The following is a 16,432-nucleotide window of genomic DNA, read 5'->3' on the forward strand; positions in this document are numbered from 1 at the left end:
TGTGCTTAATACCCCAAAGTTGTAGGAGTCAGTGAAGCTTATGAAGATGCTGCCAATTGTCTCTGGTTGTTAACTAACTCCAAGCCTTGTGCGAATTGTAAGTCTCCAATACAGAAGAATGAGGGATGCAATCACATGCAATGTGCTAAGGTAAGTTAAAGAGGATTGTACTTGCTTTGTGGTTAGAACCTTAATTTGATTGTGAATCCAAAGGAAAAATACTGTAAGCATAAAAATCTTGTCTTTCAGAGTGATTCTAGGAGATTGTATTCCACATTCTTTGTTAATTAATGTAAATGTTGATGTATATTACTAAATTTTACAATCATGGTGAATGTTAAAAACAAAGGTAAGGATTCCATGGTCCTTGTCCAGATCAGAGATGCCGGAGTCCATGATCCTAAGAGAGTTCTGTGTATATGTAAATGTGTAAATGATCAAGTGCCACCTTACATGGAGATGTTACAAAGCTTATTTTGGAGCACACTGCTTAGTCTCGAGGTTCAAATCAGGCCCCAAGCGAACCCTTTAAGCCCAAATTTAAATCCTGTATAAGAAAAGTGCCCAAAGCAGTGTGCAGACTTAAGTTTGCTAATACAGTCAATTAAATAAGTAACTTATTACTATATTGAAAGTGAAAATGTCTCTTGGCTAAAAATTAATAATTACTTTTAAAAGGTTACCCTTCTGACTTAGTTGCACAGAAAGAAACTACTGTATTTAAAAGAAATATTCTAGAAGTTAAGAATATTTTATTAATCCATGCCTACTTTCATGACTGTTTTTGTTTAATTGTACTGTCTCAATTTTTTTCCTTATCCTTGGAAATGCCATGTATATAAAAATATTTATTTAAAATTATTGAGAGAAGAACAATATAATTATTCTGATTTAGGATGTGAAAGAAACCCATACAGTTAAGATTTAGATAAAATACATCAATATCTTAAGTACTTATTGATTTTTTACCTTGAAGCTAATAATCATTACTATGACTTCAAAAATAATGACAGTTGCCAGATGATTTTATATTATAATAAATTAACATGAGTGAATTGTCTTAGTGAGACAGCAGTGATTCCTCAGAAGAAAAACTTTGTACAGTGTTCTGAATGCTCAGGAGTGCTTTCTTAGTTCAGCTGATCGGAGCAAAATTCTTTCATTTATATGCAGTTGTATTTCCAACATTCATATTAGTTTTTTCTTAGACAGTCTGATACAGACTACATAGATGTGTAAAAGAAAATTTTTTACACAACAAAAGGTTGACCATAAAAAAATCAGCAGATGGGGTACTAATAAAAAGACCAAATCCACCATTGTTACCTTTATTTCAGTCATAACACTCACCAACAGTAAGTAGTTGATGAATACATATCAAGTAAATAAATATTTTCATGAACTAATCAGGCTAATGATACAGGGTAACTTATCTTAAAGTTTGCTTAAGCTTCTGTTATATATTAAAAGGAGCACTTACTTACATTCTATAAGAATAGTCTTGTTTTTGTTGTTGTTGCTCAACATTTTTTAATATTTGATTTAAAATTATATGTATGTAAATGCATACCTATTTCTTATGGTCAGTTTCTGTACGTCATCAAACAACATTGATTTCCAGCAAACTCAAGCCCTGCCCTATCTCATTCTGATAATTTTTTTTTTAACTGAAGGATAATTTTTACAGAATTTTGTTGTTTTAGTATTTGCATTCAACAGAGGAAACTGATGAGTAATTCTTTCATTCTTATGACATAAAAGGAGACATCTAGAAAGTAAAAGTTTTTATGCTTTTAGAGGTTTTTTTTTTTTTTAAACTTTTAAGGTAGTACAAGAAGTCACATGTAATTGAATCCATATTATAACACAATGACTAAATGATAATATGCCTTTATTAGTTCTTCAGTGTTTATTATTATTCAATAGATAGTTTTTACTATCTGGAATCAAATTGTGAAACATTTTAAAATAATGACAGATTTGGCAATATAAAAATAGGTTCATTTTTTTTTTTAACTCAATTCATTTCCCTTTAGATGATTTTTTAGGAAACTATTTAAATTTTATTCTTACACGTTTTAAATCACTTGAAATTTGATCTGGCTCTGTGGAAAATGTATATGCTGCAACTGAAAAATTACAAATTATCAAAGTTCTATTTTCTTTTTCTTATCATAGAATGTAAAATTTCTTATCATATAATGTAAAATAATAATAGATAATTTTGCTCAACTCTTTCAGATAAATTTGAACTTGGATTTGAAATGGATTGATTTTCTAAGAAAATTTAATTTATTAAACTAACCCTAGAAGAAATATCCAAACAACCTCACTCCCCAGACGAGTTTTTTTCAACAATGTCTTCTTTAAAAGCAATAGCCCCTAACAGTTTCACAATAAAATTTTATCAAAACTTATGGAATAAGTAATTTCAATATGATTTGAACTGTTTCTGGGACAAATAGGAAAAAGGGAAAACCTGGAAACTTTTAGATTATTATTATAAAATGAGTAGAGCCTTGATATGAGCACTTGATAAATATTGAATGTTTGTGTGTGTGTGTGTGCACGTGCACATGCACACTGAATCCTGTCCAATTCTTTGCAATCCCAAGGACTGTAGCCCGCCAGACTCCTCTGACCATGGGATTTCCCTGGCAAGAATACTGGAGCGGGTTGCCATTTGCTTCTCCAGGGGATCTTCCCATCCCAGGGATCGAATGCACCTCTCTCGAGTTTCCTGCATTGGCAAGCAGATTCTTTACCACTAACACCACCTGGAATCCCCATTGAAAGTATAGATCAGTCTTACTTATGAATAACAATGCATGAGTCCTAAATAAGATATTGGAGGAGAAAATACAGATACTAGTGAATATAATCCAGCAGAGTACATTAGAAGAGTAGTTGACCATCAGTTATATCCAAATGAAAAAACATGTTTTTAATTTTTTAAAAGGTAATTAATCACATGGGGTTTATTTCAGGAATATAAGAATGGTTTGATATTTTAAAAGCTATTACTGTACCTCATCTTAGTAGATACAAGATGAAAAACTATGTAAATTTTCTGTAGATGCTAAAAAAGGATTTAACAAAAACTCAGCAACCATTTTTTATAAGACACACAAAGAAATAGGAATACACAAAATTTTCCTTTCAAGTATGACAAAAATAAATTTACCTTAGTCCAAAAATTAGCATGGTATTTAGTGGGGAAACTAGTGGTACTCTCCTAAAATTGAGAACAACATAAAAATGCTCTCATCACAAATATTATTAACATTGGACCGAGGATACCAGTCAACATAATTCAACAGTGAAAAGAAATTGAGGATGTAAAGATTAGAAATGAGGTAATAAAACTGTCTCTTGTTTTTACAGACAGCATGATTGTATACCTAGAAAACCCACAGAATCAACTGAAAAACTATTGCAAACAATAAAAATTTAATTAACTAGCAGAATACAAAAGTTATATGCAGAGAGTAATAGCCTTCACGTGTTCCAGCAACATCCAGATAGAGTATATGCTGAAAGAAAAGACTTCCTTTATCTAGAAAGAAGCTTAAGAAATGTGTTAGAGTACCTGAAGAAAATGTTAAGACCCCTATCTTTAGGTCTTAGAAGTGGACAAACAAATGGAAAGCTAACAGAGTTCTTAGAAAGATTGCAACAAAAATACCAGCAGGTTTTATTTCTTCATCTAGACAAGTTAATTCAAACATTCCTATGGAGAAACAAAATAAGAGCCAAAAAACTCTGAAAAAGGGCAGTGAGGAGGAACTGCTGCTGCTGCTGCTAAGTCACATCAGTCGTGTCCAACTCTGTGCGACCCCATAGACGGCAGCCCACCAGGCTCCCCCATCCCTGGGATTCTCCAGGCAAGAACGCTGGAGTGGGCTACCATTTCCTTCTCCAAGTGAAAAGTGAAAGTGAAGTCACTCAGTCATGTCCGACTCCTAGCGACCCAATGGACTGCAGCCTACCAGGCTCCTCCGTCCATGGGATTTGCCAGCCAAGAGTATTGAGTGGGTTGCCATGTCCAAATAGTAGGCCACACTCTAAAGGCTCAGTAATTAAAACAGCATAGCTCTGGTACATGAATCTACAGATCAACGAAACAAAGCCCAGGGAAATAGATACATACATGGGGATTTAGTGTTGGAAAAAGGAAGCATCGCCAACCAGAAGAGAAATGTGGGCTGTGTAATAAATGGTATTGAGACAACTGGACAGCTGCATGGGAGAAAGTTTAATTCATACTGAATACCCAGATAAATTCTGAATAGATCAAAGATGTAAATATTTTTTAAAAATAAGCTGTAAACGTACCGCGAGAAAACATCGATTTTAATTAGGAAGATCTTTCTGACTCAAAATCCATAAGCATTTAAGAGAAAAAAAGGATATATTTTCATACTGGAATGCTCGTATTTTTGGCATTGTTTGAAAATTACAGTAATTAAAGAATTTTTTTAATGAGAAATAGGTTTTTTGTTAGATGTTCTGATTAAAGACCTTTTTAATTTACTCCCATTTTCAAAACCAGTTTGTCAAAGTCAACAGAAGTTTTCAAATACACTGGTAGAGCTTTAGAGACCAAAGTAAGATTACTATGCACGTGAAAAACGAAGCATTTGTCAGTATCTGTTTTTGTTATTTGGAAAGAGTATCATATTGATATTTTTAAAGGTTTCTTGAGATTACTTAATATTATTATTTATATTTTAATTTATCCTTATAAACAATAATTTTAAACTACCCCCACATCTTTCCATAGTGCGGATAAGGCCTTCAGAGAAGACCTGAAACAGAGGGCTTGTCTTTGAGAAGGTTTGTGTCCCTGGTCACACAGGCAGGATTGTTTAATCTCTTAACTGATTGATTAACTAGGAATTGAAAAGTAATTTGCATACCAACATGGGGAGATGTTTGCACATATGTTTTCTTTTGCAGTGCAAGTATGACTTTTGCTGGATTTGTCTGGAAGAATGGAAAAAACATAGTTCTTCCACTGGAGGATATTATAGATGTACTCGCTATGAAGTCATTCAGCATGTGGAGGAGCAATCCAAGGAAATGACTGTGGAGGTAGAGAAAACTGTTTAAGCCAAGACCTCTGGTTAAGCCACTTAATACCAGTGGAAGTATTTTGCATTTCTTCTTTTCCTACCTTTATTGTAATGAGGCATTAAATTCAATACACTTTTACGTAGCCTTTAATTTAAACAAAATGGCTCTATAAGCCTGAGCTCTTTTTTTTTTATTTTTTCTTGTTTATATGGGTAATATCAGAAAAGACATATATCCCAGCATAACTCTAAAATGACTTAAAAATAATTGTAACATTATATCAACAATATGCTATGTTATTTCATACAGTAAGTATCTTAGTCTGCTTGGCTGCCATAACAAAATACCATAGACCAAGTGGCTCAAATGAGAAAAATGTGTTTTCCACAGTTCTTGAGACTACGAAGCCCAGGATCAAGATCTGTGCCAGTTCGGTTTCTGGTGATGACTCTCTTCCTGGCTTATGGACAGCTGTCTTTTTACTGTGTCTTCACAGGGAGGAGAGAAAGCAAGCTCTGGTGTCCCTTCCTCTTCTTGTAAGAGCACCAGCTCTGTTGGATTAGATCTCCACCCTCATGACCTTGTTCCACCTTTATCACCTCACAGGGTGATACCACAGGGCCTGTTTCCAAATATAGTCACGTTGGGGGTTAGACATTCAACATATGAATTTGATGGGAGACACGTTTCTGTCCATAGCAATAAACAATATAATAAAACATTGAAGATTTGATGACCATAGGGCTTGAGAGACATATTTACCTCACACTCTGGGAATAGTGGATTCAGTGGTTTGTCACAGAAAATACAAATGCAAGACTTTATCCTGGAAAGCGTTTAAAATGTATTGGTTATTATTTTCTCAACAAAGCAAGCAACAAATTTGTATGCATTACTATCTTTTACTAATAAAAATTTTGTGTGTGGTCAAAAAAAGCCAAATTTTAATAGCTAGTACTTTTGTTTATATTATAAAAGTCATTTGGACTTCTGTTTCTTAGGCTGAAAAAAAACACAAGCGATTTCAGGAACTTGACAGATTCATGCACTATTATACAAGATTTAAAAATCATGAACATAGCTATCAGGTATGTCCTATATCATTTCAGATGTACTGTATAATACTCACTGTTGTGAGTAAGAAAGAAAATGATATGTTTATTTCTATTTCTTTAGTTAGAACAACGCCTTCTTAAAACAGCCAAAGAAAAGATGGAGCAATTGAGTAGAGCTCTCAAAGAAAGTAAGTTATAAGTGATATATATGATAGTTAATATAAAATATCTGTCATGCTTAAGTCACTTCTTTGGTAGGAGATTAAGACCCTTAAAGGAATATATTATCTCCATTAGCTCATTTGGTAGTTTGGAGTTCTTTGAAGTCCAGAGTGCAATTTAGCATTTGAGGCCTCTGATTAGGTTTTCCACCTGGCTTACCTCACCTTCTCCTCAGCACACATCATGGTTTTGCTTACTCTGCACCATTGTTGATGCTCTACAACGTGGGCAAAAGTATATGGACTGAAAAGGCATCCCTGACCTAGTCAACAGAGCAGGATTCACAGGCTGTCCAGTTGTATGACTAACTCCCAAAGATTCTTGAGAAATTTAGCAGAGTGCCTTATGGAATGGAAGTCAAGTACAGGTTTGGGAGAAAATCATCTCATTGGTAAATAATGGACATTGGAGTCAAAAAGAAAGGCATGAGCCCTTACTTATGGTCCCTAAAATGGAAGTTCAGAAAGAACATTCCTAAGAATGGATTGAATTCTAGTTACATAATTAGAATACAATAAATACCTCACAGTGACTATACAGCATACAGGTTCTGGCATGTTTGTTTTAAAAAGTCATATTTTTTAAATTATAGCTTATATATATAAGGTTTTAAGCCTAAAATGCAATCAATCATCTTTATGTTTTTTTGGTCCATTTTATAAAAGTAGTGAGTACTAACAGCCTTTTCATGAGAATAACTTCCTTACTAAAACAATAACTGTAAGCTAAATAGCTTAGAATGGGACAAAAAGCATTAATAGCAGCTTAATCTCCGTGTTAATTACTAGTTCTTAGACCATACTAGTGACATAACTATATCAAGCCAGTAGTAAACTCTTGAAGTGTTAACTGTCCACAGTAAAAATTGAAAGAAAAAATCCTCACAGATTCTACAGTATGTTCTGTCACCGATGTGTCCCTAATACTTAGAACAGTGCCCAAAACATGTAAATATAAAATAAATACTTGTAGATTTGAATTGCTGCTTCTGTTCAACTTTTTGGAGGTTCTAGCCAGCATAGTAAGATATAAGAAAGAATCAAAAGAAGATTCAGAAAGGAAGAAATGAAGCTACTCTTCCCTTCTTCTGCTCTCTCTCTCCCTGAAGTGTTCATTTACTGCTAATAGCGTTCACTACCCAGTTGTTCCCCCACAATGTTATATCTTTTACCTTACAATATCATTTTTGCAGAAGCATAATTTATAATTAGACTCTTTTTTTTTTTTAAGAACTTAGGAAGGCATTTGTTCTAAATTCTGCTAGGGACAACCTGAGAAACTTAGTAAAGCCTAGAACTTAAAGCTAGATTTGTTTACAAACAGGGTGAGAACAGAATCCAGGATCATTGTATGCTTTCCTTTAGGACTGCATTCCTGGGATACTGCAGGGGTGTGTTCCATTTATAAATGTATGCAGGTCACATAAATGCAAAATGTATGAGTTTTACATAGGTTTTTAGTCTGATTCAAGTAAATATTATGATATAGCTTCTTCAGTTTCTTCTTGGAGAAAACTTAGTTGTTTAATTTTATAACAGCATATTTACAAAGAAATTTTTTTACCATGCCTGGTTTACTTTATAGCTGAAGGAGCCTGTCCAGATACCACTTTCATTGAAGATGCAGTTCATGTGCTCTTAAAAACTCGACGCATTCTTAAGTGTTCTTATCCATATGGATTTTTCTTAGAACTTAAAAGCACAAAGAAAGAAATTTTTGAACTCATGCAAGTAAGATATCTTTTTTTATTAAACTTAAATGCAGTTATGATGAAAAACAGGTTTTCTCCTTTCTCAACCGCTTTACAACTAAGTTTCATTTTACTAGAGTGTAATTAACAATTTTGTTTCCATTTTTAGAATGTTTTTTAAATAAAACAAAAGTTACAGTAATAAACTGAAATTTTCTTTATGTTTGAATTTGTCACTATGTAGATTTGAGTGAGCTCTGAGCTAGGCAAGCATTTCCCACTGCAGTTATTTATTTTAAACTGGTTGAGGTTGAAATCTGGCCTGATAGAATTTTATCTTCAAAAGTGAAACTAACAGCATCACTTACTAGACAAGAACATTGGTATTTGCCAGTTCATTTTAACAGTGCAACTGAAAGAAAAACTTAGCGTACTTTTAAAAAATAAAACATTTAATTAAGCCAACTGACATGAGTATAGCCAACCAAGTATATTATACATTCCTCTTTTTTTGGAGTAACCAAACTTTCTCCTCTTGCTACGGATGTTTTTATCATCCGTTTAAACTCCCCTCTACTAATTTATGTCTTGTATTTCTTTCGATGCTTGATATTCGTATTCTCCATGAGGTCTTCCAGACGTAACCCCAGATCCCAAAGGTTTTGCCTTGCCTCACCTTCCTTCAGTATTTACATAAAGTCTATGCCATGTGGCCTTCACTTGCATGTACAATGCTTTGAATTTTATTAGTTCTTTTTCACACAGGCAAGTTTATAAACTTTTTTTATATAGCTGCGGTACTCACTACTGCTTTGTAATCCATACCAACTACATTGCTATAAATGCCTGTTGAATGAATGGTGTTTTCCTAAAATTTACAAAGTAGAAACTTGTTAAATTGGAAGTTATTATGATAATTGGATTACTTTCTGATTTCAAAAGAGAGTTAGATTTAACCAGATAGATACTGAATTTGCTATTGACTTACCCATTTATCCTATAATTTTTTTGTTTGTTTTTTCTTAACATAGACAGACCTAGAAATGGTCACTGAAGACCTTGCCCAAAAAGTCAATAGGCCTTACCTTCGCACACCCCGCCACAAGATCATCAAGGCGGCATGCCTTGTACAGCAGAAAAGGCAAGAGTTCCTGGCGTCTGTGGCTCGGGGAGTTGCTCCTGCAGACTCACCAGAAGCTCCACGACGCAGGTAAAAAAGATACACACTGTGAACCTCACCCTAGCACCAGCCACAGAGGCAGCAAGTGTATTTTTTGTCCAACTGGGATTCATATTCCTGAAAGTTACTTATACCTGAAATATTGATAGCTTATAAAAGTATGTTAACTTCTTTTTGGTGATTTTTTTTTTTCCCCCAGTACTATTTCTGTTTTTCTTGTTATTTTTTGTTGGTCATTGTGCACTTTCTCAGACTAAATTAAGGTAGGTAAATTTCACACTTCAATGAACTCATAATTCAAGCATTCTAATGTGTCATTTTGATAGTCATACACATGATGTAGAATTTGGAAGGCTTGCCAACTTATTATCGTCATACTTATATTTTCTGGTAAAAAGTTGTGAGGAAATTAGAAATCTGATGTTAGTAAAGTTTTGTAATTGATCCACATACTCATCCATTAAAGAACAGTTGAGTTTGGTTGTTTTATTTCAGATACTTATACTGACATAAATTGAAGCATATTTTCTTATTTGTACTAATTATAAGGATTAGAAATTTCTTGGACCCTTATTTTTATATAAACACTTAAAAATAGAAGCAATCATAAAAAATACTCTAGTATAGCATGGTGATTTTTAATTTTCCACCATTTTACATAAACATAAAACAACATAGAATTTGAAAGAATTATTTTAATTATATTCAGTAGTTGGTCTTTGGTTAAGCAAGTTCCAAGCAAAGGAGTTAGAAGTAGTGTTCAAAGGACAAGGGTCTGATTATTTGAACTTTGTTGTACTGATAAGAATCAAATGGTGTGTCTGATTTCTTTGTAGCTTTGCTGGTGGAACATGGGATTGGGAATATTTAGGATTTGCATCACCTGAGGTAATTGTTTTGTGGGGGTTGGGTTGGGTTGGGTTGGGTTGGGTCAGTTATAATTTTCCTTAGTGCAATCCTGCTAATATTTGCACCCTCATTTGTTTATTCTTGCCTGGAAAATCCCATGGACGGAGGAACCTGGTAGGCTAAAGTCCATGGGGTCGCAAAGAGTCAGACACAACTGAGCAGCTTCACTTTCCCTTTCACTTTTTCTATTCTCTAAATATCCCTTTGAGGCTGTAAACAGTGTTTTTTCTTTCCTTTATTGTAACAGTGCCTCAGCAGAGCCTACATTTACCTTCTTATGATATTTAATTATCATCACACTATTAAATGCATACCCCCTCTTATAATTTTTAATTACTGAATTTTAATTATGGGAGACCAACTTAGGGTATATTTTTGGAAAATATCTTTAACAGAAATAGGAATTTTATGTATTAGTTCAGTCTGAATTTATAAAAAGCATAAATACAAAATCTGTTTTTTTAAGTTACTGAAACAACCTGTTAGAATTGATTTATAGTCAGTTAGGTGAAAGCTTAACATTAATGTTTTATGCAGAAAGAATGCTTTGATCATATGCTCTTTGCTTCTCTTTAAGATGTTCACAATCTTCTTGTTTTCATTGTTGTTTATATCCCACTTTAAAATAAGAAGGTCCATAATACTGCAAATAGCAACAAAAACAAGATAAAGTGAAAATCTTAAACACATTGCTATTTTCTGAGATTTAAATTGCCACTGTCACTGTTGAGTCGATTTTAAATGGTTTTAGCAGTTCTCTCTACTTTGTTCTTCACACAACAGTACACCATTCGACACTTTGATATAACCTTTTAACTTAATTCTTGTAAACTATGAAACCTTTATCATTTATAGCCCATATAATATCTGCAACTGAAAGACAATGGAATTGATTATTACTCATAAATGACTGTGGTTTATTTAAATCAGATACTTTCTCTTTTCAGCTGCTGAGAATACTTGCAATCACCTTGTGGCCTTTTGATATTGGTAGATATATCCAAAACAGCATTGACTTGAGGAAAAATTTGTGCTTAGAGCTCTGATATGAAAATTTTAAAGTCACTTAAATTTTTAAAGAATTTTTGATATATTAATGAATTTTCTATTGTAGAACAAATTATGAACCTTTTCTTTACTTGAACCTATACTTTATTATTTCTGTGTTATAATTTCAGCTTTGGGGATAGTTTGGAAAATTTCCACCTTAAAGGAGGAATAAATAAGCTTCAGTTATCAAAAACAGAGTACAAAGATTTCAGTATCAAGGTAGAAACACAATAGAGCAAAAATATATTCACAATCAGGTATGCATCATCTTGAGACGTCTGACTATGGCAGTAACTTAAAGAATTTCAAAATATTTGTCCTTGAATATTGAGAGACTACTAATATGATTGACACAATTTCATTTTAGTAAAAATAGAGAAGCTTTTTATCTCACGTGTGAATATTTCTAAATAAAATTATTGAGCTCTTGTTCTCTAGGGATTGAAAAAACGTGAAATTATAAATAATATTTTATTCTTAAGAATAATTAAACTTTTTTATTCTTTAAGGTATTTGGCACATTGAGCACCAAGCTTTTGTATAAACATTGAAAATCCAAAGAATTACCATGCCACATGAAATTTTAAAATTTGTCATGTGTGTGATTATCAAGTATCTACCAAAATTATATCTTTGAAAATTAGTTCTTTGCCTTTATATAGATTATGAAAAAAATAATGTTACCAAACTTCAATAGACTTTTAGGTTGAATTTATATTTTTTGTTAAGGTTAATTACATCTTATTCTTTTTAAGCTAAATTGAATGAGTCATTGACAAGCATCAGTATTTGTTTTGTGACACTTTAAGGGCTGTGGGACTTCCCTGGTGGCTCAGTGTTAAAGAATCTGTCTGCCAGTGGAGGTGCTCCATGAGACATGGGTTCGATCCCTGGGTTGGGAAGATCCCCTGGAAAAGGAAATGGCAACTCACTCCAGTATTCTGGCCTGGAGAATTCCATGGACAGAGGAGCCTGGCAGGCAGCAGTCCATAGGATTGCACAGAGTCGGACACAAATGAGCAACTAAAACAACAACAAAGGCAGTGGAGCCCAGAGGAGACAGTGTGATCAAGATGTCTCAGGGACACCAGAATTCAAGGTCTAACCCTATAACTTAAGGTCGGCTTAGGCTGTACCTTCCTTCATTTCTCATCTTTCAAGTATGGATCCTGATATCTACCCCCATGGAAGTTCTGGAAAGATTAAAGCATCTGTTTTAGTCACTGACAGAACTGGTGTTCAGTAAACGGTGGCTGTTATTATTTACAATAATAAAAAACTCCTGGCAGCTTTTCCCCCTATAAATCCTAGAACTTCTCACTCTTCTCTGTAGCCATAACACTCTCAAACCTATTGGAGTATTCTGACTAAAGCCTTTCATATGCTTACTTGGAGATCTTAGGAATCCATGGAAGTTTTCAGACGAGTTTACTTTTATAAAAACAATTTTTTAAAAGTCTATCACATGGTGAGAGAATGCCATTTGATTTTTTTTTATCAGAATAATTATAACAAGTTTCTTTTACCGTTGTTTTTCAACTATTTAGTTTTCTTCAATGGAAATACATATATTCTATGAAATAGTTTATTTAATTCTGAGTAACTTTGTACCATCACCAAGTGTACAAAGTAAACAGATTCTTCCTAAAGATAAATCTCAAGTTCCGTTCAGTCGCTCAGTCATGTCCGACTCTTTGTGACCCCATGAACCGCAGCACGCCAGGCCTCCCTGTCCATCACCAACTCCCGGAGTTTACCCAGATTCATGTCCGTTGAGTCGGTGATGCCATCCAACCATCTCATCCTCTGTCATCCCCTTCTCCTCCTGCCCTCAGTCTTTCCCAACATCAGGGTCTTTTCAAACGAGTCAGCTCTTCACATCAGGTGACCAAAGTACTAGAGTTTCAGCTTCAACATCAGTCCTTCCAGAGAACACCCAGGACTGATCTCCTTTAGGATGGACTGGTTGGATCTCCTTGCAGTCCAGGGGACTCTTCAAGAGTCTTCTCCAACACCACAGTTCTAAAGCATCAATTCTTTGGCGCTCAGCTTTCTTTATAGTCCATCTCTCACATCCATACATGACCACTGGAAAAACCATAGCCTTGACTAGATAGACCTTTGTTGGCAAAGTAATGTCTGCTTCTTAATATGATGTCTAGGTTGGTCATAACTTTCCTTCCAAGGAGTAAGCATCTTTTAATTTCATGGCTGCAATCACCATCTGCAGTGATTTTGGAGCCCCAAAAAATAAAGTCAGCTACTGTTTCCCCATCTATTTCCCATGAAGTGATGGAACCGGATGCCATGATCTTAGTTTTCTGAATGTTGAGCTTTAAGCTAACTTTTTTGCTTTCCTCTTTCACTTTCATCAACAGGCTCTTTAGTTCTTCTTCACTTTCTGCCATAAAGGTGGTGTCATCTGCATATCTGAGGTTATTGATATTTCTCCAGGCAATCTTGATTCCACCTGTGCTTCTTCCAGCCCAGCGTTTCTCATGATGTACTCTGCATATAAGTTAAATAAGCGGGGTGACAATATGCAGCCTTGACATACTCCTTTTCCTATTTGGAACCAGTCTGTTGTTCCATGTCCAGTTCTAACTGTTGCTTCCTGACCTGCGTACAGGTTTCTCAAGAAGGCAGGTCAGGTGGTCTGGTATTCCCATCTCTTGAAGAATTTTACACAGTTTATTGTGATCCACACAATCAAAGGCTTTGGCATCAAAGGAAGAGGAACCAGGGATCAAATTGCCAACATCTGCTGGATCATCGAAAAAACAAGAGAGTTCCAGAAAAACATCTATTTCTGCTTTATTGACTATGCCAAAGCCTTTAACTGTGTGGATCACAAAGATAAGTCTCAAACTGGCATAATATTTTGTTGCCATCTTTGTCTGAGAAATGTGGTAGTACTTGGTGGTCCTGTGAACCATGACGACACAGTCATCCAGTTTTAGATCACCAGCCTCCAGGAAAAAAGGAAACAGTGCCTCAGCTCAGCAGTAAATTTTAAAGAACCTGGTTAATCTCTCTGGACACTTGTAGTATCTTATGTTCATTTATTTCCAACCTGATAGGTTGCCTTCCATTCTTTAATTAGAGTCCAGCTACTTACATAGATAAAGGAGAATTTCACCTGAGTCATATGATGTGAAAGTTTTACTGGGATTGTAAAACTTATTCTCATCTATTTCTGTTACTTTCACAATACAATCATATTGAATATTCTAGAGTAACTAGATAATCATAGTAACTAGATAATCACAAATCATAAACTAAAATCATATTTTAGTGTGTATCACTCAAAGATTCTACAATGATTCTCAAAATTAGCCTTTTTGTGCTGGTATCAGGGCTTCTCTGGTAGCTCAGTCAGTAAAGAGTCTGCTTGCAGTGCAAGAGACCCAGGTTCAATCCCTGGGTCAGGAAGATCCCCTGGAGAAGAAAATGGCAAACCACTCCAGTGTCCTTGCCTAGAAAATCCCATGGATAGAGGAGCCTGGTGGACTGCCGTCCATGAGAATACACAGAGTTGGGCACGACTGAGCGACTAACACACACATGCTGGTATCATGTACACTGGTCTGTCTGTCACTAAAATCTGGAAAACGACATGTGTACCCAGATGATAGCAGATAGTCCCAGGTTCTGCCTCCAGTGATAGCAAACCCACTTAAAACTGTTATCACAAATGTGAAATAGGCTCGGGGACATTTGCCCACTTCTGTGTCTTCCCATATGCTAAATTGAAAACACTTTGCCTTGCCTGGGCTACAGCCCAGGCATCACCCTACATATGAACTAACACAGGAAGGAAGCCAAGTAGTACCTTATTTTAAAGGTAACCTCATATTCTTTTTTGCAGTGAATATGGTTTGTAGTAGTCTCAAAGAATACCAGATCCATCAATCTTAACAAGTACTTAACTGTGTGTGCTTTTGTTTTTCCTTTTTTTTTTGTTTTCCTGTTGCATATATCACAGTCCTTTTTTAAAAACCAGACCTCCAGAGAGGGCCTAACTCATATCAGTAAAATCTTTCTGATATTAGTTATAACTTCAGATGACAAGGTCCAGGCATATGAAATGAGGCTCAGTTACGATCTAGCATTGGAGCTTGCAAGTATTCCGAATTTATTCAGACAGCTACAGTGGCTATGTAAAATTTTTCTTTTCCATTTTACCTTTTCTGTTTTCCTTGGCATGGCAAAACCTGAAGTTTCTTTTTCTAAAGCCAAGTGATTTTATAATCTGTGTATAAAATCACACATTTTTTTCCTGGAAAAAAAGTGTATGGTTGGTTTTATTTGCATTTTAAAATGTGCATGCTCTCCCGTGTTTTATAACCTGTGGTTTATGCAGGAATATGCTGAATTTCAGTATCGGAGGAGGCACAGACAACAGCGCCGGCGAGGAGACGTGCACAGTCTGCTGAGTAACCCTCCAGACCCCGACGAGCCAAGTGAAAGCACTTTAGGTGAGTCCTTGCATTGCGTTTGTTGTAATCTCTTAGTTCTCTTGCATGTCTTCGAAAAGTGGCGAATCTAAATGTTGTGAAAGAGTTTGTAATTTAGGTATACAGTCAGCATGCAGGTGCTTCTAATGTCACAGGATGCAGAAAACCAGGGCGATTAAAAACATGGACTGGGGAGTCAGACAGACCTGAGCTCATGCCTCCAGCTCTGCTGCATGTCACTGTGAAGCTTTAGTCCCCCAACCTCTCCAAGCTTTGGTCTCCTCCTTCTAAAGAAGCAACAGCAGTAGTGTCGCTTTGTGGGCTTGTTGTGAGCATTAAATGAGGCAGTGTCTGTAAAACCCTTAAATACGAATAGCACCCAGCGAGCACTTGATAGATTGTAGCTGTTGGTTACTCTTAGTGTGTTCCTGAAATATTTTTCTCCTAACCTCAGTTTTCCTATCAACATTTTTAAAATTCCTAGTAGTGAAGATAATTTATCATCCTTTAAATATTAAATTGTTAATTGAAAATCTTCCAACTACAGCAGTGTCAGCAGCTCATCTTTAATATATCAGGATCGACAGGGTTAAAGATTAGCTTTGGGGGCTATTGTAACTTGCAAATTCTTTAGTTTTAAGAACTCTGAAAACTAAAACACCTTTCTTGTTGCCTAAGGGGAAAAAAACAAACACTTGGTAGCACTTGCCTTTATGAATAGAACGATGTATAATCTAAAGTTGTAAAGCCTGATCATGGATTTGAAATAATTGTGTTAGATATATATTGTTGC

At 35.1% G+C, this 16,432-nt stretch overlaps 1 protein-coding gene across 5 annotated transcripts in view; it reads left to right on the top strand.

Moving 5' to 3' along the window:
* Window positions 1–16,432, top strand: part of ANKIB1 (ankyrin repeat and IBR domain containing 1) — a 157,915-nt gene that overhangs the window by 137,656 nt on the left and 3,827 nt on the right. For 4 of the 5 annotated variants that reach the window (XM_024990530.2, NM_001192052.2, XM_024990532.2 and 1 more), the window contains 8 exons: window positions 20–150; window positions 4,960–5,094; window positions 6,078–6,164; window positions 6,253–6,319; window positions 7,938–8,083; window positions 9,075–9,253; window positions 10,060–10,111; window positions 15,546–15,660. In XM_024990530.2, the coding sequence (XP_024846298.1) occupies window positions 20–150; window positions 4,960–5,094; window positions 6,078–6,164; window positions 6,253–6,319; window positions 7,938–8,083; window positions 9,075–9,253; window positions 10,060–10,111; window positions 15,546–15,660 (912 nt within the window). The remainder of the gene's footprint in view (window positions 1–19; window positions 151–4,959; window positions 5,095–6,077; window positions 6,165–6,252; window positions 6,320–7,937; window positions 8,084–9,074; window positions 9,254–10,059; window positions 10,112–15,545; window positions 15,661–16,432) is intronic. The other variant, XM_024990529.2, reaches the window with a different exon arrangement.

The sequence above is a fragment of the Bos taurus genome, chromosome 4 (assembly GCF_002263795.3).
Source record: "Bos taurus isolate L1 Dominette 01449 registration number 42190680 breed Hereford chromosome 4, ARS-UCD2.0, whole genome shotgun sequence".
Classification (NCBI taxonomy): domain Eukaryota; kingdom Metazoa; phylum Chordata; class Mammalia; order Artiodactyla; family Bovidae; genus Bos; species Bos taurus.